Here is a 26,757-nt window from a genome sequence, read left to right as displayed (position 1 = left end):
AATCATGTGGTGGTGGTATAAGATCATGTTACACTGAACTGGTGAGAGATCCATTTAACAACATTCTTTATGTATGGTTATCACTTTCCTTTTGAGAAAGGGAGATGTGCCACCTTGATATGGATCTGATCTGGTGGTAGGAAATATTTCTTGTGGATATGAATTTCATGTTGAGAGTATCAAGCATGACTTGCTTTGCCTGCAAAGAACTGAACTGAGTTGGTAGTTTGATCTTTTTGGGGGGAAAGAAAATGATAGAAGGTTGTGTAAATCATAGAAGAAACTCTCTTGTTAGAAATCTAATCTTCCACAATACTCCAAGCTTGAGAATTTCTTCAAATCTTATACTATGTATTGGATTGCTTTTAAATCTGGCCCATCGTCATTGGATTTCTTCAAATCTTATACTATGTATTCTAATGCTTAAAGTGCCCATTGTCATCGTCGCCTCTTCCTCCCGATAGATATTGTCGGTCATCGTTTTTATCAGTTTGATAGTTTTCGTCTATCGTGATCGTGTTACTTTTGTCCCTCTGTTTCGATCCCGTTGTTTCTTTTTCTTTTTTTGAGGTTCGATCATTTTCGTCTTATCACATTATTTTTTTTTTCCTTTGTTTTGTTTTGTCCCTTGTATCTTCACGAGATGATGAAGAGTATTTAGAATATTAAAGAAAAAAAAATGGTAGCAAATAGAATAATTGGAAACCGAGACATCTTTCGGGTAAAACCAAAAAAACGTTTTAAGAGAAATCGCCGTGTCTGCTCTTCGTCTAGCTTCAACTGCATAGCATTTGATCAACTGCATAGACTTCGATGCGCCATCATCCATAATGTTAAATGTTGTGTCGGGCTTTGCTGACTTGCTACCGACCGATCAGATCATGGCTGACGCATAAAAGCATACCACAAAAGGTGGCAAAAGCTTCGTATTTTCTATGTCCCGAGGATTGGGTTATTCTGACTATGAAATAAATGTGCGTGGCGGTGGGCCCTGTGAAAGCCAGACACATGTAATCTCATCATCAGCCGACAGTCATCTGCATCATGCGTCAACAGTGGTACTCCCATGGATATCTCTTGTAACATTACCATACAGAGATCTTAAGATTGCAAGGTGTTGAGAAATAACCACGGTTAAATCTAATCTTTTATAACATATGATGTAAGGGTGATTAGAAATCAATACCATGGAGGTTCTATGACATAACTATATGGAAATCTTTTATAACATTACTAATTAGATCTCCCTTTACATCACCTCACACCACTGATATTAATTAGCTCTACTCGCTTCATAGAGATGGAATCAATTTAGATAAAAAAGGCAGAAAAAAAGGCAAAGCTTTGGCCAAGGTTTAAAGAAGTTACCTCTCGTTCAGCTTGACTGAGGGCTCACCTTCTTACACATGTTTTGACCTTGATGTTGAATTGCAAGAACAGCCGAATTGCATGCACGAAATAATAGAAAAGAATAATGCAGAAAGAAGCTTGGAAACACTGAAAAGAAAGCTCAATTGATTATTGATTTGAAGTGACAGCAGCTGCTGCTATTTACAGTATGAGATGGGCAGCTTCGAGGGTGTCTAATGTGTACCGAAGCAAAATAAAGAAACAGAGATGGTGAGAATATAATCATGGAAATATGCTGTTCGTTCTTGCAAACATTCGACCCACAACGGAGAAAAGGAATATCTCCAGATGCTGTTCTTGATTCTCGAGTGCGTATCACACGGCCCAGACTGTGCATAGCTTCATTAACTGGGGGATTGTTTCAGGGTCAGGTTGAATGATTCGAGAATCGACTTCTGCTGCTCTTAGAGTGCGGCCGAGTGAGATCTCTGGACCGTACTCTGGAGTAGCGACTTCATGTTTCTGCTTTTGGAGTCTGCAACAGTGTGGTGCATGATTCAATTAACTGTGAATTGTCCAGATAGTGGAAAACACAGAAAGCTTGCATAATAATTAAATAAAGCAAATGGATTGAGAATGAAAAGAATTGGGTTAATTTGTCCTAACCCATTTATGTTGGACCCTCCTTTATGTTTAACTTCTAAAAGGTGGCCTATCTAGGTTAGCAAAAAAGAAAAGGAACTATTTTATCCCACTTATTTGGCAGAACTATTTTATCTTGGCTACTCGGATGAACTTCTTCGACAGGGTTGATTTAACCCTCAACTACATTACATTTGGAGGTCAAACCAATACCTACCAACTTAATCTTCCTAAACCCTAAACCAAATGCAGCCTTACCAAACAAGCAGCTAGACAGAATTTTGAATTCCAACTATGCCAGTTCTTTAATCTTCGTATTTTTCAAGTTGAAGCCACCAATATCATGGTATGCTTTCATCTCCCATTCCCCCCTTGTTCAAAATTTTTTAAAAAAAATTGGACATAATAGATGAAACATCAAAGGTATCAACATGATTTTTTTTTTTACAAAGGATATCAACCATAATTTTACGAAAAAGAGCAAAAATGAACTTATTTGCCATCAGATCCTAAAAATGTGTTGATAACACAAACAATTCAACTCACCTTTACATAGCAGAAAGAGATCAATTCCTTGGCAACTGGCCAAGGACTAGAAGTATTAACCAAAACCAAAGCCTTCACTAGCTTCATGGATTGCAAGCAGCAGGCGTTCCTCTAATTGTTCCCTAGAGGAATATTCTGGTAGATCTAATTGGTTAAAACTGCAAAAATATATTGGACATAATTAGAAAAGGACTAATTAAAGAAGAAAGCAATACTTGATTATGCTTTCCAGTCTAAATGATCTTTAGATCCTTGGAAGCAAACAACATATAGGCATTACAATACTTCAAGAACAGATACTCTACAACAACTCGTAAATTTTACCAGGTATGTGCAGAGGGCAGCCTTTTGGGAGTACCATATGCCTTGTGAATCTGAAATCGCTGGGGACCAGATATACCCTGCAATGCTTTAAAGCCTTCTAAGGGGACCTGAATAGCCACCAAACAGTAACTTAAATGAGAATTAAGCAAAATATTATGAATAATGAATTCTTTTTCCTATGCCACTAGGTATCCTATAACACTAGATTGATCTTTTTAATCCTTGTTAATCTTTTGATTTCCACATCACAAGAATTGGTCAACATATAAGGATTTAGGGTGTACACATTCTTACACTATAGTAATTCTCTTCAATGTTGCCACCTCATCAAAGTGCGATAGTTCAACAAAAGACTCTCGGTATCATAATTACAACCGATTTGTTGAGTAAATGATAACTAGTTAGCTGATGAGTTGATTATATAGTTGTGTTCCTGAATTCTGTTCTTTTAGGTTGTGTCAGAATTTTCAGCAATTGGACAGTTGACACTCATGTTTATTTGTTAAGAGACGATGCTAAGGGGCATTTGGTTACTTTTGATGCTAAATGTTTTCAGTTAGGATTAAAACAGAAATGCAAATGCTAACACTTGCAACTACAATGCAGTTGTTTGGTTGGCCTGCATCTACGATTGTAAGATGCCACTTTTCTTTTGTTTGAATGCTCGCATTTGCATTGCAACATGCAAATGAAAGTGAAATGCAATGCTGTCATGAGAATCCCTAGGCCTGCATAGGAATATTGCCTTGAGATATTTAGTTAAGCCTCCTCCAACTAGGCACCTTGCACTTTTTGAGTTTTAGGCCAAAAAGCAGCTTGAACACCTAGATGGAACCTCAGAAGCTACCCAGGGCCTTAAGGCCTACATTTTTCTAATAACTGTCCATTTAAGTTAGTTGTTCTTACAAACTTGTGCCATAAAAAGTATCAACAATGTATGCATTTGTTGTTAAATCCTACTTATTATGCTTCTTTTTAGCCAAGATCCATGACAGTGTATATTAATTGTTATAATATGTTTTATTATTTTTTCTTCTGTATATATTTATGGCAATATTTTAAGTAGTATCACTGACAAAAAGGATATCAAAGAAGAAGATCTAACTGGCCTTAGGATTACAATTGAAATATCCACAATGAAACAATGAACACTAGAGAGATTCTAATAGTAAATGGTAGACTACATTGATGTATCAATTTTATTTTTTTGAAAACATATGGATTTTCAAGAAAGATGCTTGTGCTTAATTAATTAAAATGTTTCAAAGGTACTATTTGGATGCCCGCGTATGGGCCTAGGCCTTTCAAAAGACTAACACCTATGACTGTCTGTACGTTTTAGCAACTTGGTGAAGTGGAGATGTGGTGGTGGGAGGCATTGCAGCAGGGACTTGTGATGGCTGAAGGCCATGTGCAGGGTGGCAACACCCCTGGGCAGTGGCGGGAAGGTGATGGATGGGTAAGAGAAGATGGTGGATAGTGGTTAACGAGTGACAGGTGGGTGGGAGGGTGGCGGTGGTGGTGGTGAGCTGTGGAAGTGACATGGTGGATGGTGGCATGTTGCTGGAGGTGATGTTGGTTTGTGATGACAGGTGATTTTTACGAGTAGGGTGGTGGTGACGATAACAGTGGCAGCAGCCGGCAGTGATGGTGGATGGGTGGCGGCGGTGGCAGTAAGGTGGGAAGGGTGATGGTTATAGTTACTGATGATGGTGTTGGGGTAGGGGGAAGGCTACAAGTGGTTTGCAATTTGACTTATCACTGTTTTGTTTATGAGTCAAATTGCAGTCAAAAGCTCCAAGTTCCAATTTTAGTCGCACACAAATAAGCCTTTTGCTGGCAATTAACCACTTGCAAGTAGTAGTTCACCTACAAACGGCTTGCAGCATCCAGACTTTACAGGTAACCAGACAGCCACTAAGATACATTGCATGTCCAAGACTTTCTTCTTGAATTCTAAACTTTTGTCATATATTTTAGATGCCAACAAAAACTAGCTAAAGTTAATTCATACCTTATGTTGTTCTTTTATATCTTAAATCAACATTCATAAGCTCAATCTTACTTGTAGAAATTTTACGCAAAATGTAGTTCTATTTTTCCAATTGCTAAACAGAATTGAAAAATCAATCATGATATTCCTAAACAAATGAAACACAATTCTAAAACTGGTCATAATATACCTTTGATGTTCCGGTTACAAATTGAAGTAGTCTTGCCATGTCCTCCTTGTTAAAGGATTTAACAACTTCCCAGAACCATTGAATGACAATAGATGCAGCTGAGTATCCAGTATACTCAGTGTTGGCTTGCAAATCATCAACTGCACCAAGAAAAATGAATTACATAAACGAAGGGTAAAACAATCCATTTTTCGGTAACCAAAAAAGTACAAACTTACTGTCAATTTCTGGAAGCCCACTTAATAGGAGTTCAAGCTCCTTGTCATTGAATATTGAGACAAGTTCCCTAGGAACTAATTCATTGAAGCCTTCTAGGAAAGAATTAATTTGAGGACGAATAGCTGTTGTCAATATGTGTTCAGCCACGAGGTCCACATACTCATGCTTAGTTTCTTCAGTTACTCTGATATTCCTTCCTCCAGGGATAAGCTCATAGTCAGTGACCTTCATCAAAAGTATTTACCGGAAAGAACATAGTCAGTAGGAATGCATAAATCAGATCAAACATGATTTTAGTTTTCATTTTGTGCTTGAGCCAATGGCCATGCAAATATATTTTGTTGGTTTTGACAGATTTTAGGTGCAGTTTCAGCTAGTCTGGACAGAAATTTAAATCTTGGTTCTACACCAAATATGGTGAATTGCAGCACCAGTACTGTACAAGAATATCAAGCCATATACCAAACTGTAACATCCATCAACCTAAGCTCAAGGACATTCTACGCCATAGGATAAGTGAACCATCATTTCATCACAGAACAGACCTCTCTCTGAAAGAGGCAATCATAAAAGACAGACTAAAAGAGGCACGAAATTGTTAAGAGTCCCAGTGATTCAATTTAACTTTTTTTTTTAATACATCAGACACTACCATGCACGTTTGGTTTGGCAGATCTAGGCAACCTGGTGTAGAACCAAGTTTTAAATTGCCAATACATAACCTTTAATATTTTCACAAAATGATTTCATGTTTAAGATAGAGAGAACAAAAAAAAATAGGAACTAATAGGTATGAGAACTGTTGTCTTAATTTCAGAAAGAAATGACCAGCACATAGATGCTGCTGGATCAAAGCAACTGAAGATTGCTGCTATGAGAAAATTGAAGGAAAAAATACAACCAGCATAACTAACAGTTTTACAGGGAAAATAGCCTGTCTTCTCTGCTGTTGTGAAAAAATTTAGAATAGAAAAAGATATGGGGATTTTCGAAAGATAAATAGATGAGATGGTCTGTGGAAAAAAAAAACATAAATGTAGGGTAAACAATACCAAAGATGAGAATCTGTCTCCATAAATGGATATTGCAACCCTTTTAACTGTCCAATCCTCTGAATGGTCAACTCAAAAATTATCCGCTGTTACTAGTTGTACCACTATTCCAACTTTAAATGGACTCCATCTGAGATGTTTTGAGCCCTTTTAGTTTGCAAATAAAGAATCTGAGGAAAATATACGAGTACCACTGGTTCCCCCAAAAGGAAAAAAACATAACAAAACATAAAACAGACAATTGAAGATCCTTATCTAGACCAATTTGAATTAACCTAACAGTAAGCACATGATTTTTATCTAACATAAATATATACAGGTAAAATCAGTTTGTGATACCGAATTCAAAAATATAGCAAATTCGAAACTTCAATTTTTAAGTTACCTGGTTTTTTCCATAAAGGATGTGTTTTTCCTCATCCGCATCTATGCTGAATGTCAAGTCTGGAATGTCGCTTACATCATTCTGTTTAAAACAATAAGGGATGCATATATTAATCAAATAACAGTCAATAGGAAAATAGAGAGAAAGTTGATACATACCTCAAGCATCCACTTTAAGTTCTTGTAATAGTCAGGATCAACAGCCTCTATGTCATGATAAGTCACTTTTACACCAAGAATATGCTTGTAAAAGGAACGGGTGAAGTACACATCCAACAGTTGCCCATCAAATAAAGCTTTGGCGACCTGCACAAAGGACAGAAACATGACATTATAGAAGCTTCAGAGAAACAACTGATGAAAGATTCAGTAATCAAATGAAAAAGAAAACAGGTTCAGAAGATAAATACCAAACGACCCACAAATCTGAAATAAGAAAGATGTTCGGTCTGGTAAGCAGAATTGGGGTTGGGCTGGAAAGTTGAATTGTTCCCAACTGTAGTAAAAAGCAAAGCTCCTTTATCAAAAGTGACCCTTGAAAGCAATTGGTACCATTCCCTGGTCAAGCCACCAGCATCAATCCCTTCCTCTCCTTGAAATTGAACTGTCAAGCGTCCCTTCAAGTCCTGACTGGAGCGCAGTCGCAACTGATTGTAGGAATCCTCCAAGACATAAGCTCGGCGAACACTTATCCTCAAAGGAACAGCAAAGTGCTGATCATGCTGTTGCCTGATACGTGAGCGAAAATATGCCCTTTTGTTGTCAAAATCAATGAGCCTTGGAAGTTTTAACATCATTGAAAGTGACTTTTCAAGCAAATTTGGGTTCTGTCTGATGAAGACATTAAGAAGGCGCCGATGCTTCTCAGCAATCCTTGCAAATGTCATGGTGCCCATTCCAGTGCACTTGTGGATAGGTGACGATGAGCTCCCAGCAGATTCTTTGACTTCTCTTGCAGTAACATTGCTATCTGGCTGCCCAATAATCTGATTTGTTTGAAGCTTTTCACATAAAAGAAAAAAAGCTTCTATGTATGGTAATAGTCTTTGTGCAGGAGGAGGGAGAGGCTGCGTAGGGGAGAAAGGACCAGCCATTACTCCAGAATCATGTACTGGTACTGTAAATGAGAAAGATGATGTCTGCCCTATCTGTGTTTCAGTTGCACTTATGCAGTCGCTTAGTGCTTGCCACAGTGGCTCAAGTGATTTATTTAGATTCCACAATATGGACTGTTGCTCATCAGCATTTACATCTTTATTGCAATCAACTGAAGCAAGTACACTGAGTGCTTGTAGTACACGCAAGACTGGAGCTCCAGCCATAGAACCAGTGCCAAGTCCCAACACATTTGAATTCCTTAAAATTAAGAGCTCGGTTATAGCAGAAGAGCTCAAGTGATTAGCTAAATCGGCTAACTCAACTGCAAAAAAATTTCGGTGGGGAATAGCAACCAATGCTATTTTCTTCACTAACTCAGCAGTAAGTGAATATACTTTGTCTGAAAGTCTGATTATTCATAAAACAAATCAGTCAGCTGGTCCAGTAAAAATAATATAGGAAAGGCTAGTCATCATAGAAAAATAAGTTATTTTGACAAAAAAACAACTTCAAAAGATATTCAAGAAACTCATTACCATAAGTAAAAGATTGTTCTTTAAAAATCATTCATTACTGGGGGAAAAACAGTACCTAGTATCAAACAGATCAGAACAATATTCTCAAAATATGCTAGCATTGATGTGTGCTGTTTCTGGGATACAGAATCAGAAGAGATTGGGCAAAATCTTGAAGAAAATAATGCATGGACAGATTCAGATTATCCACGATAAATAAAAAAGGGTGGCCAAGAGCATGAGGCTCCCACAAACAATTGAATGCATTTTCAAGCATTCATTCTTTGCCCAATAAAAGGAAACAACTGCAGGAATGTACAGTCTGATCTAATGTTGATCTATGATGGTTGATCTATACCTAGGAACCTCTTAGTGGAGATTCTCTTTTTTTTCCTAATCCTATGAAATTATTCTTTTGATAACAAAAATAACACACTATTCAATCAGTAAATTAATATGAACTCCTTTCCGTCATTAGAGCTTAAATAAAAAAATAACTATCTCATCAGAGCCAACTTAAAGCAAAGAAATAATCATCCTCCTCTAAACAAATGTTCTTTTATGATTTTATCTAAGAACTTCTTTAGTCTACCTTCCTTCTTCCGTTCCCTGTGCCACCACTATTTGAGTAAACTATTCTCTTTTTTGTTTTGCATTCCTGTTAAATAGTGCATCTGAATCTACAAAAACTGTTTCACACTCTTAATGATTTCATTAGTCTCTTTGCTTGATATACAACTTAAAGAATAGCCATATCTAATGAATAAGCATGTAGAACTTCTGTTGAGACTTCCCAGATCAATATGAACACTAAATGTTTAAGTTCTCCAAGCAATCACTCTGCTACAAACAGATGATTCCATAAAAAAAAAGAACTGGCCTTACCAACTCAAGATATGAACGGAAGGTGCATTCCATCACATCCAAACTACTTTTAAACCATTGGTTGCTAAATCATTTTTGATCTTAAATTACCACTTCAAAAGACAAATTCTTGATGCATAAAATGCATGCAGTACAGACTTTAAAGGAATCAAACACTGCATGAAAATCAAAAACTAAGTATGAGGTAGTGAAATAACTAAATGGTGAAGGGTCTACTGATTACCAAAGCCTGAGCTCTATAGCAACAGGTGCTCTAGCAGTGAGATGTAAAAAGAGTAGCATTAAAATATGAATGAAAATCTTAGTAAGAATTGATGGCAACAAGGGCTGTATTAGCAATCAAAATAGTTAGAATAAAATTTCTTGGCTAAGGTTAAGTATGATATCTATTCTCTAGCACTGTGCATGAGCAAGTTTTATTTGTACCTTTAAAGATATTTATCTAAGAATAACTATACATGCACAAACCAAACATTTTGCTAACCATCTATCTTCAAGAAATCTTGAAAAGAGTTCACAAAGAAGCAAATTGCATGAAACAGGATAACAGTGCATTTAGCAAAATCTCTTAGGTGTAAAAACATCTTGCCGTCCATGATAGGAATTAAGTCCCCATTCCATTTTACCCCTCCATGCCATGTTTTTTGATAAATTGGATGCAGGAAGAGACAAATCTCTTGGACAGAAAGCCTGAACCTAGTGATGTATCATACATGCGCAAGCAAATAAATATACGATTGGCTGAAGATAGTTACCCTTCATGTGCAAGGATATGGCATAAATTGTGCATATCCGATTTGGGAAGCTGTAAAAAAATGTCATGTCGGTTTACAGAACTTTTCAAACTCAAAGATGATGCCTCAGCACTAGGTTTTGGGTTCATCTCCAGACCAAGATTCTGTTCAGAAGTCAAATTATCATGTTTGCTATCGGAAGAAGTTAGAGCTGCTGCCTCTCTCTCAGAACATCCTAGAGCTTGTCCAAAGTGAGGTTCACAATCGATTTCTGAGACAGCATTGTTTACCACTACTTGGAGCAAGCACATGACCTGTACAACAAATTTAAATATGCTGTATGTGTAAGTAAAATTACTATGGAAGTTTTGGCAGTCTAAATTAGGTACCTGTTCAAGATGCACATTGCTGCGCAAAAATAATGGCCTGTCCAGAAGCTTTAGAAGTAATATTAGAGGTGAAAAGCCCTTAGCTGAAGTTTCCATAGTATCCAAAAGGGTATTTGTGACAACAGTCTTCTCTTTACCTTTCTCCCTTTTATTCTCTGAATATTCAACAAGAGTAGATTCCACAGCTGATGATGGATCAAAATAGAAAAGAACACTTGCAACAGACAAATTATTTTTTGCCAGATATGTTAAAATTTCGAGGAGTCGGCGTGTAACAAAGGGAGGAAGACCTTCAAAGAAGCAGAAATATTACATTCCAATAGTAAAAGTAACAAAGGACTGAAAAAGCATATGGTAGGCAACAATGTAAGAGCAGAGAGGTACCATTAGAATGATGAGGTCGGCCATAGACAACATCCCATCGACATCCATAAAGCCGCTGTGAAGTTGACGCAATTGACTGACCTGGCCCATCAGCTTCAAGCCTAATCATATCAACTAGATGGCTGACCAGAATATTACGGGTAACAGTATGTGCACATAGATTCAATAGAAGTCTTTGAAGAAGGCCTTTGCTGATGGGCTGTCAACAAATAGTATAACGAGAACAAAGGGACAGAAGACTCAATTAATGCCGCCACGTTACTGTATCATGCAAAATTAGTTGAAATAAAAAAAAGTAGCAATAATATATGCCAACATTGATAACATCTCAGGATTACGGCTAGATAACATTGACAACATCTCAGGATAGCAAAGGTAATAGGGCTGAAGAACCAAACTGTCACAGGGCTAGATATTTTGACACAACTGAACCAAAGAGCTACCCAGCTGGTCCACATCCAAATGGCTAGTCAAGTCAAGTTTATATTTAAGGAGAAAAAATGGATCAGGTCAAATTTAGTTAGTTTAAGTTTTCCCAATTAAACATATGCTTGAATCAAGTTGAATCCACCTGCCAGCAAGTGCAGATCTATTGACCAACATAAAGTTTTAGATTTTTTTATTCAATTGTTCAAGAAGATGAAGAGATTGACAAATATTATTCAAACTTCAAAGTGTGTTTAGAATGGAGGACACTAGGAGTTATGTTTGATCACTGTGTACTTTTTAGATTAAAAACTTAGAAAACAGTTATTAGACCAATGATGATTTATGATTTTGAGTGTTGGACCATTAAAAAGCAACATGTGAAAAAATCCATGTCGCTAAATATGTTGATGCTAATGTGTGGAATTACTAAAAAAAGATGAAAAATGTATTATTATTTGTAAACAAGTAGGCATAGCTCCAACAAAAGAAAAAATGAGAAAAAGATAATCTTAAGATGATAGAAAATAGGGACACATTAAGGAGACATTGTAGTTAGACACAGACAATTAGTATAAATTGCATAAGAGGTAAAGAAGGCCTAAGAAGATTTTACACAAACTCTAGATGCCCAAGATTTAACTAAGGGTATTGCTTGGTATAGAACTCTGGCAAAAGAAATCCATAACTCTGGCAATAGTTAGGAATTGGGACATTACGGTTTGTTGTTATTGTTGTTGTAACCAAGCCATAAAACCAATGGGTCACTTTAAAAAGCATGCCTCTGGGTCAAGTTAAGTTGACCTGATGTGATATTATATATTTCATGGGGAAACAAACATTCTTGGCTAAAGCACCTTGATGTTTCACAAACATCATATAATATGATAACACCCAAGCAAAAAATTCTCATCAAAAGCCCTGGCAAGAAAGTGAACCCAAATCGTTGGAACCTTGCAGCTTACCATTGTTGTTTGCAAGAAAAAGACCCAAAATAGTTGGGACATTGTGGTTTACCATTGTTTTTTTCAAACCAGTATAGTATCAAACTATCAATACACCGAGTGGTACACCGACTCATACTGATATAACTGAAATAATAATAAAGAATAATATACCAACTTATATTGACCTATATATGGCCTAGTAATGGTACTCTTTGTTGTTTGTATTTGAAAAATGTTTTTCCATATCAAGTTAAACATTTCATCATCATTTCATAATTGTGTCTGAAATTAGCTTTTCTCTTGCTAAGCAGGCCAAAATCATCTTAACGACCACTATCAAAATTCCACAGGTTGCCATGCATATTGTGCTGCACAGTGAACACCATGTCAGGCCATAAATAGTTGGAAATCTCTACAACAGGCATGCCACTTGAGTTTGCACATTCCTGAAGAAATTTTGGCATACATCCATTCTATAACCAGACAAAAATTGGTGTGCTCTAGGTATCATGGCAACCCATAACAAGCATATTTCAAATTACTAAATTCTCCAACCTTGAACAGTTGTGGCAACAAAACACCACTAAATAAACTTGTGAAAACAAACATCTAGATATGATATCAAAACAGTATCACTCTATAGAAAGTTTTGGCTACTGTAATAAAACTAAACAAATTTCTCTACTATATTATTGATGGATGAATTTCTTAGTCAACCCCAAATTTATCATCTAACTAAGCAAAAGGGACAGTGAATATAACAATGGCAAAGCCATAAAATTCCAACAACAACATATGGTTCCTAAACACAATACTACAGTCTGTACAAATATTTACAACATCATACAAGTATCTAAATATATTTGGTCATCCTAATATAAATCATAAATGATGCAAATAACAATTAATCACAGGCCACAATGTTCATAAATTTTAACCTATAGTAACATGTCTGCTGAGGTTTTGAGCTGATCAGATATTCAAACTATCTACAACATGTCATGCATTCTAAATTACTATTACTTATTTTAATTTTGCAACAGATGATGTGGCACAGACTAAGATTTATGTTATAAAGTACACCTACAAGTCTGTACATAGTAAAAAGAAAATATCATCAAAAAATTGTGCAGAGATCATCTTTAACCACAAAAAAGAGATTTTATTAACAGAAAGGAAAGTACCTGAGCTAATCTTAATAGACGAATGAGAGCCTTCATAGCATCTGCATCTAGCAAAGGCGTCCCTTCAACCTCTTTGACCTTTGAAGTATTTGGATTTGGAGAAAGCACTCTTCGACCAATCGTTACTCCCACACCTCTATCCATTACTGTTTGCCTATTAGCAGCTAATCTCCTGCCATCAAGTCTATGGCTGCCCCCAAAAAGGGTGCTTCGATAATGATAGCGACTGTTGTTCCGTCTATCCCTGAGCATTTGGGCCTCAGCGATCAAAGCTGGAGGTAGACGGGACAAAACTGCTTCAGGTGAGGTAAGGAGTACCTGGATTTGGAATAGTTGAAAATAAGCATTGCATAAAAGAATATCCACAATAATAAATAAAAAGGCAAAACCTCTTCACGTAGTTCAGGGGGGAAAGTAGCTATAATGGAAGCATTGTCCATTTCCACTGGTTGCCCTTCAGCTTGCTGAAACTGTGCATTTCGTTGTACTTGTTGCTGAGCCAAAACTTCAGCTTGAATATCTGGAGGAAGAGCAGCCAAAAATTCAGGATCTATTTCTTCTGTAGGTGGTGGAGCATAAGTTGCAGCTAGGGTAGCTTGAGTGGGCTGGGAAGCTTGCTGGGAAGCTAGAACTTCAGCACGGAGATCCACTGGAAGTGCCTCAAGAAAGGTTGGATCAATTGCATTTGTGCTAGAAGCCTCATTGCTAGAATTTATTCGATTAGCCTGAGTAGCTTGCTCAGGAACTTCTATATTTCGACAAACAGATACTCCACCATTTGAAGGTAGAGCATCATCATATTGATTCTGAACAGCATTTAGACCATTTATGTGAACATCAGCACTTCCAGGAGCTGAACCAGCATAAGCATCACTCAGTTCTTGTATGCCAGAGCCAGAAGAGATGAGGCCCTGACCACCGGAAGGGCTCCCTAGAGATGAATGCACTGGTTCACATTCATTGTGAAATTCTGGATCATGAGAATCATCAAGTATTTCAGTAGCATTTTGCACTGGATGCATAACTGGCAAGGCAGTGGTTGATAAATCAACTTCAAAAACAGCAACCATTGATGTGATAGTCTCACTATTATTATTATTTGTGATATTCAAATTATAAGGAATGCTCTGCCTTATTTCAGTTGTCTCTCGACTGTCCTCCGCAATGGCAACCTGCTGTACAACAATTTCATGGGATGAATCAGGAGGACAAGAATAACCTTCTAATGGTAAATTCACAAGCTGATGATCTGAAATGATCCCTGAGTCTTGCTGTTGGTTCTCAGTGGATAGAGTATCAAGATTAGTTGTTTCAAGCGCTTGGACATTAACATCTAATAGCTGCGGCTGTCGATTAACCTGGTTTGCACACTCAGATTTTCCCATAGCTTGAGGGTTATCAACAGAAATTGCAGCACGCAAGTGAGCCAGAAATTGGTCCTCTACTGCCTGAGCGATTGCAGAAGCATGCCCCCCTGCTTGAGGCTGGCCATCATCAGTCCAACGATTATCACCAGGCCCCCTTCTTGAGGTAATATGGCTAAAGTCCATGCCACGTGAAAAATCAATTAAATGTGGGTGTGCAGCACCATCCAAACGGTCACCAAAAATAGCAGCACCAGCAGCATGCTCAGATGGAACTGTAGCATCAAATATGTTGAGAGGAGATGAACCTAAACCTGCAAAAGATGAATTCAAATCTCTGGAAGAGCTCCCATTAGTCGACCACAATGAAGTTGACAGCTCCACTGAATGTGATGGTCTCATAAGTAGGGGATGTCGAAAGGCAGTTGCATCCAGCCTTGAAAGTTCAGAAGTCCTATTACTACCCTCACGACTGTGGTCTAAACCAAATGGACGGTGAAGATGATACAAGTCAGCAGAATCCAAACCCTGAAACGGATCCTCAGCAATGTCAATAAAAGCACTTGCAGTGACAGGTCCCCTCAGAACTCGCAAGTGATCTAAACCAGTCAAACTTTCCCTCCACCTAACTTCTATAACAGGATTATCAGGAAAATGACCATCTTCTCCATCAATCATGTGATCATTATACTCATCACCTATACCATTGTCATTGTCATCATGATCCTCCATATCTGTATCAGCTAATGACAAAGCAGCACCATCTTCTGCGACATCCTCTTCATCATCCTGATCATCATCTTCTTCATCATCTTCAATATCTTCACCAACATCCTCATCCTCATAGCCCATATCATCAATATTCTGGTGATCATCCTGAAAAGTCAATCCAATCTCGTTTGTGTTAGGTGTTCCACCAACTTCTTCCATCTCCTCATGCATAAATTCCAACCCATCATGTGGATTTATTGTTTGATTCTCTTCCACATTTACTCTGGTATTTTGCTCCATACGTGAATCTTGATTTACATCGTGGTTCATCTCATCATGAGAAGATTCAGGATGCAGCTGATCAGCACGTTGACTGGCAGCAGTCGCTTCATAATTTTCATTTTGGTCATTATTAGCATTTTCAGTCCCTGCATTAGGATGATCTCCAGTTCTTCCTCTTGGCAAGGTTGATCTTTTCTTTGCAAGTCCATCCAACTTAACAACTTGATCAGCATTGGCAGCCCTCGTGAGATTTTCCAGAGCCTTGACTATCAGGTTTACGACCTTTGGAGCATTTGGGTGGTCTAAATCGATAACTTGAAGGATGCAGGAAAGAGAACGCGCCATTCCTCCATCTATCATGGCTTTTGCAATATCAGGTGAGCATCCAGGGCCAGGTAAGTTGCTAGAAGAAGAATTTCTAGATAAAATAGAATTTATCAACTCAACAAAAGTTAAAAGTTGCTTGTCAGGTATCAATAAGGATTTAGAGGTATTGGGCCCTTCATCAAGGAAAGATAATAATGCTCTCAAAATTTCAGAAATAACTCGTCTGCGACCCTCAGTTGATTTACCACACAGCACAACCAAAAACCAAGATGCTTTTTCAGAAAGCTTATCATTCAATTCATCTGAAGTTTCAGAAGATCTCTCTGAGGATAATGGAAGTAGATGATGCAATATATGATGAAGAATGGCACTATGTCCGGAGACACCTAATTGACCACAACCTTGCATTTGGAATATTTCAACATCACGTCTTAATAATACACCCACAGCATGTGTATACATGAGAAGAATATCAGTCAACAACTTGAGAACAAATGTCACCTTTGAGAGCCATGCAGATCTTTCAGAGAGATTATCCTTGTCCATCATTATGATTTCACCAATCTTTGATTTGCCCTTCTCCTTCACAACATGCTCATCTATTTCCATGGGAACTGAGGAGCTAGTACCTTCCTCCTCTTTCTTCAGTGAAGGGAGACTTAGAATAATTTCCAAAAGTTGATCAATAACTTGAGAGAGATTCCCAGGAACCCTCTTATGACTCCTGGAACATTTGCTTGGTGTATCATGAAGTCTATTTTCAGGCAACCGAATGGATTCAGTAGATGGAAATCCACCTTCATTTCCAGCAGTTCTCAGTTTGTCCTTATCCTTCTCTTTCTCCTTCCTCAAGACTATGTTTATCCTTCCACCTGATGACTCTATATGACAAATTGCAGCTGCGGCTCTCATAAAAACCGCAGGGTCTCGGGAAATCAGAGGGGCCATGGATGTTAAAAACAACTTAGGTGAAAGACGGCCAGCATGACGGCTATGAGTACCAACTAGAGTCTGTTTCATCTCCAATTCCATGGCAGTCTGTAAAGTTTGGGCGTCTTCAATGAGATGTCGAACAATTACAGATACCAAACTGTCAAATCCAGGGAACACACAAGGTTTTGGAAGACCAAAAAGAGCAGCCAAGCCTCCACTTTCAAGAAACTGACTTGCCAAAGCATGTGTTTTTGTTAAGCGTGCAGATAATTGTAGAACAGCCTGCATAACCATTGCTGGAACATGCTGTTTTATGAATTCACAGGCAATGGACAGTGCCCTTTGACTTTCTTCAAGAGTCAAAAAACCAGTAGATTTACCTAAGATTTTCTCAAAAATATCACTAGATTCTTTCTCACAGTCATCTACAGCAGATTCTTTGTCAGTAATAGCTGTTGAATTTGCAAAAGACATACCTGCTCCAGATAAATCAGATAGAGATTTACCAGCTCCATCAGCAGCTCCTGAAATAAATTTGGGTCTGGACTGTGCCATATTATCAACTACAAGCAACAAAGAGCTTACAGCTTTTGTTGCTGCAGTACCATATCTAGACTCATTCCTTGATTTAAATTTGGATAGTATATCCAGAACGACAAGAATGAGACCATTCTCTGCAGCTGATTCCCGAGTGCTACTATCTTCATGAAGAAGTAATGACAGTATATGTGAAATTGGACAGAGTGCACCTGTGTCATCGGAAAAATCTGAAGGACAAAACTTAAGCTGCTGAACAAGAAAAAGAACTACCCGTGGACGATCTTCACTGTTGTTTCTACGACAAAGTGCCAGAAATAGATCTGTCAATGAAAAGACCATCACATCACTACAATGTAACAACTTGACTGACAAGGCAAGAACATCATCTACCGGGGGTGCCTCTTGCTTATTCTCTAAATATGCATTTATCGTCATTTCATTATTGTCTTCTTTGGATGATTCAAATGTATTTCCCAGTGAGAGAGCAAGTGCCTGTGCTAGCTGAACATCCTCCTGAACAATTTCCTCAGGATGACTGAATAACCAATCCATTGCCATCTCAACACTATTGGCGCCCACACTTCTCAAAGCTTCCTCAGCACGAGCCCTAGAAAAACCCATCTCAACTATGGTTGAAATTGCCGATTCATCAAGTGAAGGACTGGTAAATCTTCGACCGGTGCTTCCTATGATATCATTGCGACCATGCTTCACATGTCCAACCCCCAAATATATGTAAGTCAGAATAGAGTTCACAGAAGTAATGAAAGATGGACTGCAATTGGGGAACATAGGGTGGTTCCATATAGGAAGTATTACATCCAAGACTTGTGATTGCAGCATTCGAACAAATAACTCAGGATCCCTTGGCACAGGGAAAAGACCAATTGAAAGCCCTGCGGCAACAGGCTGAACGAGCAGCTGAATATCAGAAGATGAGGCTGAGGATAACAATAATGATGAATTGACATGATATGCTAGCAAGCAGCAATAAGTTTGCAATGTATCCAGCAGCCATGACCTATGAGATACTTTCTCAACACTAAAACTCCCTTGATCTGTCGTGGCAGCCAGAATAGAGAAAGGCAGTGTCCAAAGCAGCTGGCTAGTTGCCTCAAATGTAGTCAGAAGCTCTTTAAATGTTCCATTTACATAGAAGCTGTTCACCAGTGCAGTACTGCATGTGCGGCGTTTATCCACGATAATAGCAACAATATCTTCGACAACTTTCCCAAGATAACGGCATTTCACAGATAATGTCAATTCAAGGCCAGGAGTGGAATGCCCTGGATAACTAAGAGCATCAAGAAAAAGTTTCGCAACAGCTGTCACTAGATTCTTTGAGAAAAGACTGAGGGAACTGGAATCTCCCCGTCGAGCTGATAATCCTTTCACAATGGTAACAAGAAAGGATCGGATTGCAAGACCAAGTTTCCTCAAAAGTTCAGGTACGACAAAATCTGCACTTTTGCTCTTAACATCTTGAATATGGTAGTTCTCTAGTGTGCTAGCAGACCCTTCTGAATCTGTCTGTGATGGATCTAGCTGCCTATAAATTCTTCCACCACGTGCACGGGACAATGAATGACGAGCATGACGGTGCAAAGTTCCAGAAGAATGAGGGATGGAAGAAAGATCACGTTCAGTCCTCCAACGAGATGCAAAACTATTCCTTATAGAGACAGTGTTCATATACTGGACTACAGGAACAGTATTTCCATCATCATCACCATCCCTTCCAGTAATATCAGATGCCGATGCAGATGCATCTACATTGCCAATTTCCTGATTAGCAGCCCGCTGACCATCAGATGAGTCACTACACAAAGATATCTGCCAAATAACTTCCTTGTAAGCCTTGGCAAGTTCTTTCAAAATATCAGCATCTGCAGATCCCAACTCCGAGTTCATAGTGGAGGATCCCTTCAAAAGATTAGTGGAAAGTGACAGCAGCCCCATCAGGCTAGAAAGACATTTCAGCACTTCTGTCTGCTTCAGATGTTCAATCTCAACAACCTTAGTTCCAGAAACTGAACTCAGTAGTTCATTCGTAAACTTAAGATGTTCCTTAATAAATGAACATATAGCTCTAGTCAAAGTAGCTGAATTCTGAGATGAAAACTTTTTAAAAGCATTGGATATGCTCTGGCTAACAGAATCAGAAGTGGGCACAACCTGCACTGTGAATAACTTAAGAAGGGCTTCAATGCCCCTTCTTTCAATGAAAATATTGATAGTATTTGCATTCTGAAGAACAGCTTCAAGAAGACGAGAAGCATTGCCAATATATTCCGGAAGAAATGACCCAGAAATCAGTGATGTACCGTCAAAAGATGTCTCATTCAACTGTTCTGAGTTCCCAGTGACAGACATTTCACCTTTGCCTAGTGATATAGAGTCCCTTTCTAGGTTAATCTCCACTGGAAGTCGAACCGAAGAGCACTCAGACTCAGTGGAGTAAGACTCCGAACAAGATCCATATCTTAAAATTGTATTGAGGATCTCAATAAGCACATCAACACCAGAAGCACGCAGCAAAGATGAATGACGCATTAATTCATCCAACCCATTAGACAGGACTTCTAATGATTGGTCATTGAGCGCTCTTAAATATGAAGCAGAAGTAAAGATTTTTATCAGGCACCTGAGAGCATTACAATTTTTTACCAGTTGCAGACCAGTGTTATTCAAACACAGTGCATCTAAGCACTGTGGAATACAACTTATTGCTTCACTAGAGCAGGGTACACCACTATCAATAGCATCAAGAAAAGCACCAGGTACATCAGCAGCAGCAAGGACAGAAAAGCATGTGGGATCTTTGTGTATAATATCACTCATGACATTTGCAGCAAGCGAAAATACTCCACCACCAAATTCTTTTGCTCTCCTGAAAATAATAGACAAGCATGTTGGTAATAAGCTCTCTTCAGATCCATCAACACGGGTGGAGCTTCCAGGAACATATGTTGCAAGTGATATCGTGCGAAGCAATGCTTTTATGAGTGACCGTCGATCATGTGTAACCATGCTTTCTGAAGAAAAACTTTGCCTCTCTAGCTCAGATAAACTGCTGATGATTTGTTTGCCCTTGCTATCTTGCAATAATTTCTCCCCAGTGTCATTTGCTCCTCTCTCAACATGTGTAACTTCAACCTTAAGTCGTGCAATGGCATTATCTAAACCACCTAAATCTCTAAATAATGCCAAAGAAGGATTATGATAATCCAAGAAACCTTCAATTACACGAACTGCAGTACTAACAAGATGAAGGTGCTGGGCATTAGTATCCTTAAGAAGGGGTAAAATACTAGGTATAAATCCTCCTTCCTGCAGAGCCAAAGAACCTGGAGTAGATGAGACCAATATGGATATAAGAGACAACAGTGCTTCAGCAAAAACAATAGAGAACGTCATGGAACCACTGGTAACAGAATCTACTGCCTTCTGCATAAGACTAGGGAGGGTCCCACGATGACCACCAGCGGACACGGAAGACAGAACCATAGGTTGGTAACTTCGATCTTGGTGGAGAGCAACCAATGACTGAATCCCTAAAATTCGAATGTCTTCGGGAATTTCATCTTCATAGCCTAATAAAGATAGCATTTCACCAATAAACTCCGGTGCATTATTAAAAAATGTTGCCAAGTCATCGGCATTATTACTTGCTTGAACAAGAAGATTGAAGGCATACAAGCGGATACGAATGAACTGACGTCGAGCAGTTAAGGAACCAAAAGCTTTCGCAAATCTTAATCTTGTTGATAGGGAAAAGCATAGATTGGAAGGTATGTTGTAGCTCCTCACTAACTTCTGCATAATTTGAAGAACATCTTCATTGTCATTACTGATGCCAGGTAGATGAATGACTTGCCACCCCTGGTTCACATATTCTGTGGTATGAGAATTTTTTGATGATTCGCCAACTGAATAGAATTCAAAATGAAGTGTGGAACCAATATCATAAGCCACTGAATCACACCCATTTGGCAAAGAGCAAGCAACTAATCCAAGCCCATCTTCCTTTCCTCCCCAGCCTTGTGAGAGTGCGAACAACTTCAATCTCAAAGAGGCATCTCGAATATAGCACTTCCCTACTGTTTTTTTCAAGAATGCAGCCAAGGTTTGAAGGCTTGCTTCAACAATATCTGCATCAGTTGAAGCGAGAAGCAAAGATAGATGCTGCTGCATTTGTACAAACAAATAAAATAAGAAAATCATGCATAGCATGTGAAAAAATTGATGGTTTTCACTTAGAGGATTCTCTCATTACATGTTATGACTACAAAGCCTAAGATTGTAGCAAAAGAATTACTCATTGAAAAAAATCCACCGAGAAGATACATACTTCAAATGAACTGTAGAAGTGCTTGTTCGTACAATTATCCAAGATAACTCTCATAACCCGAAGAATCTGAAGAACTGCATCCCTAGGAAATAATGGATCTGCATTAAGAAAGTTGTCTTCAAACTGCAAATCCTTTCTTGGTTTTATGTGCTTCTCAAAAAATGAGTCAAAATGATTAAAAAGGTCGATCCAGTGATGAAAATCTCCCTGCAGACGATTAAGCTAGGACAATCAAGACACTTCGAATAAGAATTTTGTTTACAAGGAAATAAAGGAAGGCCAACCTTATCAAACTCCCATCTGAAGTCCTTTAGTAGTTCTTCTATATTCTCAAAAGCAGCAGAAATGACATTGTTGATAAAGAATGTTATATGTGAAGGCTGTAGTGGCAACAACAACTTATGTATCAAGAACAACAATCAAAAGTAAGACACTATGAAAACAAGAAAAGAATTTGAAATAGAAAACTGATAAAGATAAGGATTAAATAAAGGCATAGATACATAACGAGAAACTAAACAAAAAGAAATGACCAACGATTTATTTTTTACATCACATATGAGACCCTATAGAGCACTCTAAGTGTCATGCCAAGCACATGGGCACACATCCTATGCTGGCCAATGCAGGCCATACATGGAAAGCACCAGCTTAGCATGTGCCAGCCCACTCCCTCCAACATGACAAATATTGGAACGAATTGCACAGCAAGAAGTTTTTCCACGTTTCATGTAAATATTCATCCAAAAACAACAATCACCAAGTTCTAAGCATTACACTTTACACATGATATCTGGCAGTCAGTTTGCAACAATGCATTCATACAAGACAACAGTGTCACCGAGCACTTCGCCTCCCTCTCCTATGTTTTTGTTCCAACAAGAACTAGACCATCACTAGGTAACCACAATGTGCCCCATCTAAAAACTAACCATTACAAGATGCCAAGACCTGGCATCAGCTTGAGAAAGTGCACTATTCCATCACATAACCAATTAGAATTTCACGAAAAACTTCCTGTTTTAACATAATGAGTACAAACACCTACATTTGCCTTCAAAAGAATAATAGACAGCTACAAGCATTTTTACTTAACAAAATGTTCAATCCACATCTGAAGACAATTAACAAAATCAGATATTGATAGACTCCCATGTTATCCAATTACTGAAGAAACAGAATATGAATAGAATTTATCGAGACATCATTAGCAATTTTAGACGATCACAACCTTTGATGAGAAGAATTCAGAAGATAACAAGAAGCAAGAATACCACCCTGAATATGACTATCTAAGTGTTAAATAGACAAAAAAAAAAAACTTGAACTTTCAAAGAGTCACCTAATGGGGCATAATAATACTTCATGAAAGAACAAAAATCAAGGAAATTAAAGTTACATTACTTAATAGGATGCATGTTGTGCAATATGTTATGAAGAAAATATTCTGGAATACTTCTTAATAGCTGAACAAAAAGAACTTATGCACCATGTTGTAACTTGCCCAAACCAATAAAATTGCAAGAATGACAAGTCCCTGAGGATAAATTGACTTGTTCCTTATGAAGCATTAGATAAAGTACTTATCCAATTGTGCTTTGTGTATCAAAATGTTAGACAGTTAAGAAACTATATGTACAAAAGTTGGTGTTCCGAGATTGACAATACAGAACAGACATGTAGGATTACTAGAAACAATAGAAAAAGATAACTTTTAATTCATGAACAATTAAGTATAAATTTGATTGAGGATGAAAGAAAACAGATATCATTTAAGACAACTTAAACAGGTCCAAAGGAGACCGAGAGAATACCCTATGATACCCTAAGACAACCCCCAATGCCATGTGGGGTTTGGCTGTAGATGGTATGTGACTTGCCACCCACCCAAAAAAACAACCTTTTGAGTACCCTTTTTGGGGGGTACCTGACCCATATGGTTTCCTACTTAGGTCGTGACCATGGTTCAAGCTTTCAGTAACGGACTCTGTACTGGTCGCCAGCTGAATGGGTACAAATCTGGTATGTACCAACCTACCAACACGTGGTAGGTCAGTGTAGCACTTGGCACCAAAACAGAGTAATAAATTAAAGACGTGGAGTGGGAAGTGGAGAATAAAAGGGGCAAATTACGATGAGGAGGAGAGGAGTACCAGGCAAATGGGTGACACAAGGCTAAAGGTTGAGAGAGACCTAGTGAGTGAGGAAGACATGTATTCAAACCGTAATTACCTAAGTCCAGTGGCACTTAAAAGAAAAGAATGAATTGAACCGGACCATGCAAAAAGTTCTGCTCCATGTGTTGAATGAAACCCGAACCAATAAATACCGCTTGGTAAGTTACTCACATTTCAATCACTTGTATTCATACCGATGACCAAATAGAGAAGTGCCTGGGGTATTACAGTGGATTCCATGAGTATGTGTGATTCAGTTAATCATGTTTCTGTTGCTTTTTGATTGGATTATCTTTTAGTGGTTCCACTGATCACCAAAGGGTTACGATTAAGATGCTTTGCTTTACTATATTTATTTTTCAAAATCAAGCTCTGCGCCCATGTTGCAACACTGGACTTCACTCTTGACATAGTTTGTTTCTAACCTGTCTAAGTCCTCTAATGAGATAGCGAATAAATGAGATTCCCACTCACAATATCTTATCCAACTTAATGCAAACAGAAGAACAAAAGATAAAAATATAACAAACAGAAGAGGCATAATTCTAGAATCACAAACCAAGATCAGGTAATATGGAGGGTTTTGTGTCCAGAAAATTAAAGCTCATGATGGCTATGGGAATATTGCTGATGCATCATGTATGGAACTTTCAACCATGTCATACCACATTGAAGTGTCATTATGTACTGAGTGAAACATGGATTTTAAGTCATTCTTAACCCCACTGCTCCAAATCGTAACAAATAAAATTAAATCACTGTTAACCTTAATAACTTAGGTCATAATAGATAATCAACTCACTTTTCATAATCCCCAATGCCTCAAGTCATAAATAGTCAAGCCGAAAGACAAATATACAATACAAATGACATGTAAATATAACTATTCCAATTTCACAAATATTAAATTAAATGAAGGTTCCATTCTGGTACAAGGATAATTTCCCTTCTAAAATCTCAGAACTTCCAACGTAAATCATTTGAATAATTACATGAAAACACACCATTCCAAGACCAAAAGAAGTTCTTGGTGATAAGGAATTACATAAATGATATGCAAGACAGTCATGTTTACACACAAAATCTGAACAAATAGAAGAGCCTTATTTGTATAGAATTATTCACATACATACAAAGTATGCAATAGCAGGAAATAGCATGACTTATTTACATATGCTATGACCAGAATCACCAAAGTTGGGTGTGACCTAGTTACCTATGATATGACCAAATCACCAAAGATATGAATGACTTCTGAGTTATCACAGTTACATGTGACAGTACTATTTCTTAACCGCATAGGAGTAATTAGCAGTGGGCAACACTACAGACATGTTTTCTAAAAACTTTGTTGGAGGCCAAAAGACAAACTTTGTTGGATCTGATCGGTTTTGCCTCTCTGTCGGTTGTTTCTATGCCTCTACAAGGCATGTACTACACATGTGGCTTGTAATACTAAAAATAAAGTCCACAAGGTCATGTCACATGGATACATGATGTAAAACTAATTACAAACTTTAGGTAGTGCATCTTCAATGGTAAACACATCTCAATGACAAATTGAAGATAAAAAACAGGCACAAAATTATCTATACAAGTTGACAAGACTTGCAGCCCATGAATCTCAGTCTCTGGGACAGACCGATAATTAGGCATAGGAAGCTCAAAAATGCTCCCAACACATCAATAGAATGACTGAACAAGCATATATGACCTAACAAGAATCCAACAAGGAACATCTCCATAGCACTTGTCGATTACCCAGGCATGACAAAGAACACACCAGCTTGATCAGAAAACATGGTGGAGAATATCAAATAACTTCCAAATCTATTGTATACGTGCCTTCCAAAATCAATAAGAAAAAAATTAGCTGGCACGCAAATAATACAGAAGCTAACAGCAATGGACTAAAGTTGGAGTTGCCAACAGAGATAAATCAAACAAATGCAACAGAAGAGCTTTAATCAACACAATACAAACAGTATAAAAGCATGCATGCGAGTGATGATTTGGTGATATGTGGGTAACACTAAGAGTATTCTCCAGATGCCAAATAAGAATATGGCACACAATGAAAGACATTGATTTACCATCCACAGAGCTTAACATACAAAACATGATCAACTTTTCATGCTTGAGTTAATGAAAATATTATTTCAAACGATAAATTTGAATACTCAATTACTTCTTCTAAGTGTATCGACATATTTGACAATGTATGTAAAAAAAAAAGGAAAACTTTTCTCCAGATTAAAAGAAGGAGAAATATTTACGTCGAAGGAAAGTGTGATAAAAATATAGAACGAAACTACTACAGTAAATGAACAAGCAAGACTTCCAACAACGGATTGGAACAAAAAGCATAACAGAATTCAAAAGCACATAGAGATTCCAACACTGGAAGCAAGAGGAGCAGGAGGGAAAAGAAGGCGCAGATCAAAGCGGTCGAATGTTTCACGTACCACCTCCAAAACCCTTCTCTTCTTGAACTTCATCACGAAATTCGCATCGCCAGGACCAAGCGCACCTCAAGAAACCCGTCAAAACCCCCGGACGGACGCGGAATACGCCCGAATCCAGCGCCCGATCGCGGCGGGCCGGCGTATTCGCCGCGCAATTCGGATCGAGGGGAAAAGATACCCACGCACGGCGACGGCGATCGGACGAGGAGGTAGCCAAGGCGGCAGCGGATAGCCTCAGAGCGCTCAACTCTGGCGACGAACCGCGTCACGATTAGGGTTTCGGTCGCCCCCCGATGCGATCAGGGTTAGACGAGAGCGAGAGGGGGGAAGGGAAGAGAGCCGAGA

At 38.3% G+C, this 26,757-nt stretch overlaps 1 protein-coding gene across 5 annotated transcripts; it reads right to left on the bottom strand.

Annotated features, from left to right (window-relative positions):
- Window positions 1–1,498: 1,498 nt before the first annotated feature.
- On the bottom strand, window positions 1,499–26,757 carry LOC135582160 (E3 ubiquitin-protein ligase UPL1-like). Of its 5 annotated transcripts, none has more exons than XM_065103042.1 (16): window positions 26,413–26,757; window positions 22,055–22,168; window positions 21,771–21,977; window positions 13,652–21,607; window positions 13,263–13,580; window positions 10,706–10,904; window positions 10,322–10,611; window positions 9,954–10,246; window positions 7,111–8,206; window positions 6,860–7,006; window positions 6,702–6,782; window positions 5,264–5,489; window positions 5,046–5,185; window positions 2,863–2,969; window positions 2,539–2,696; window positions 1,499–1,885 (listed from the first exon to the last, which is right to left on the bottom strand). In XM_065103042.1, exons 1-15 carry the CDS (start codon window positions 26,443–26,445, stop codon window positions 2,594–2,596), a joined length of 11,310 nt encoding a protein of 3,769 aa, XP_064959114.1. In that variant the 5' UTR covers window positions 26,446–26,757; the 3' UTR covers window positions 1,499–1,885; window positions 2,539–2,593. The 5 variants fall into 5 exon arrangements, with proteins under 5 accessions (XP_064959114.1, XP_064959115.1, XP_064959116.1 ...); XM_065103043.1 differs by having other exon boundaries at window positions 13,652–21,604; XM_065103044.1 differs by having other exon boundaries at window positions 22,055–22,150.

Source organism: Musa acuminata, chromosome BXJ2-4 (assembly GCF_036884655.1).
Source record: "Musa acuminata AAA Group cultivar baxijiao chromosome BXJ2-4, Cavendish_Baxijiao_AAA, whole genome shotgun sequence".
Lineage (NCBI taxonomy): Eukaryota > Viridiplantae > Streptophyta > Magnoliopsida > Zingiberales > Musaceae > Musa > Musa acuminata.
The sequence above is the reverse complement of the archived record's forward strand: the minus strand, read 5'-3'. Positions and strand labels throughout refer to the sequence as shown.

Excerpts from the sequence above, each read along its gene's own strand:
- LOC135582160 (XM_065103042.1), bottom strand. The coding sequence starts at position 26,445 with ATGAAGTTCAAGAAGAGAAGGGTTTTGGAGGTG. Across the intron at positions 7,007-7,110 it reads TCAGATTTGTGGGTCGTTTG|GTCGCCAAAGCTTTATTTGA; the intron begins GTATTTATCTTC and ends TCCTTTGTGCAG. Across the intron at positions 6,783-6,859 it reads ACTTAAAGTGGATGCTTGAG|AATGATGTAAGCGACATTCC; the intron begins GTATGTATCAAC and ends TGTTTTAAACAG.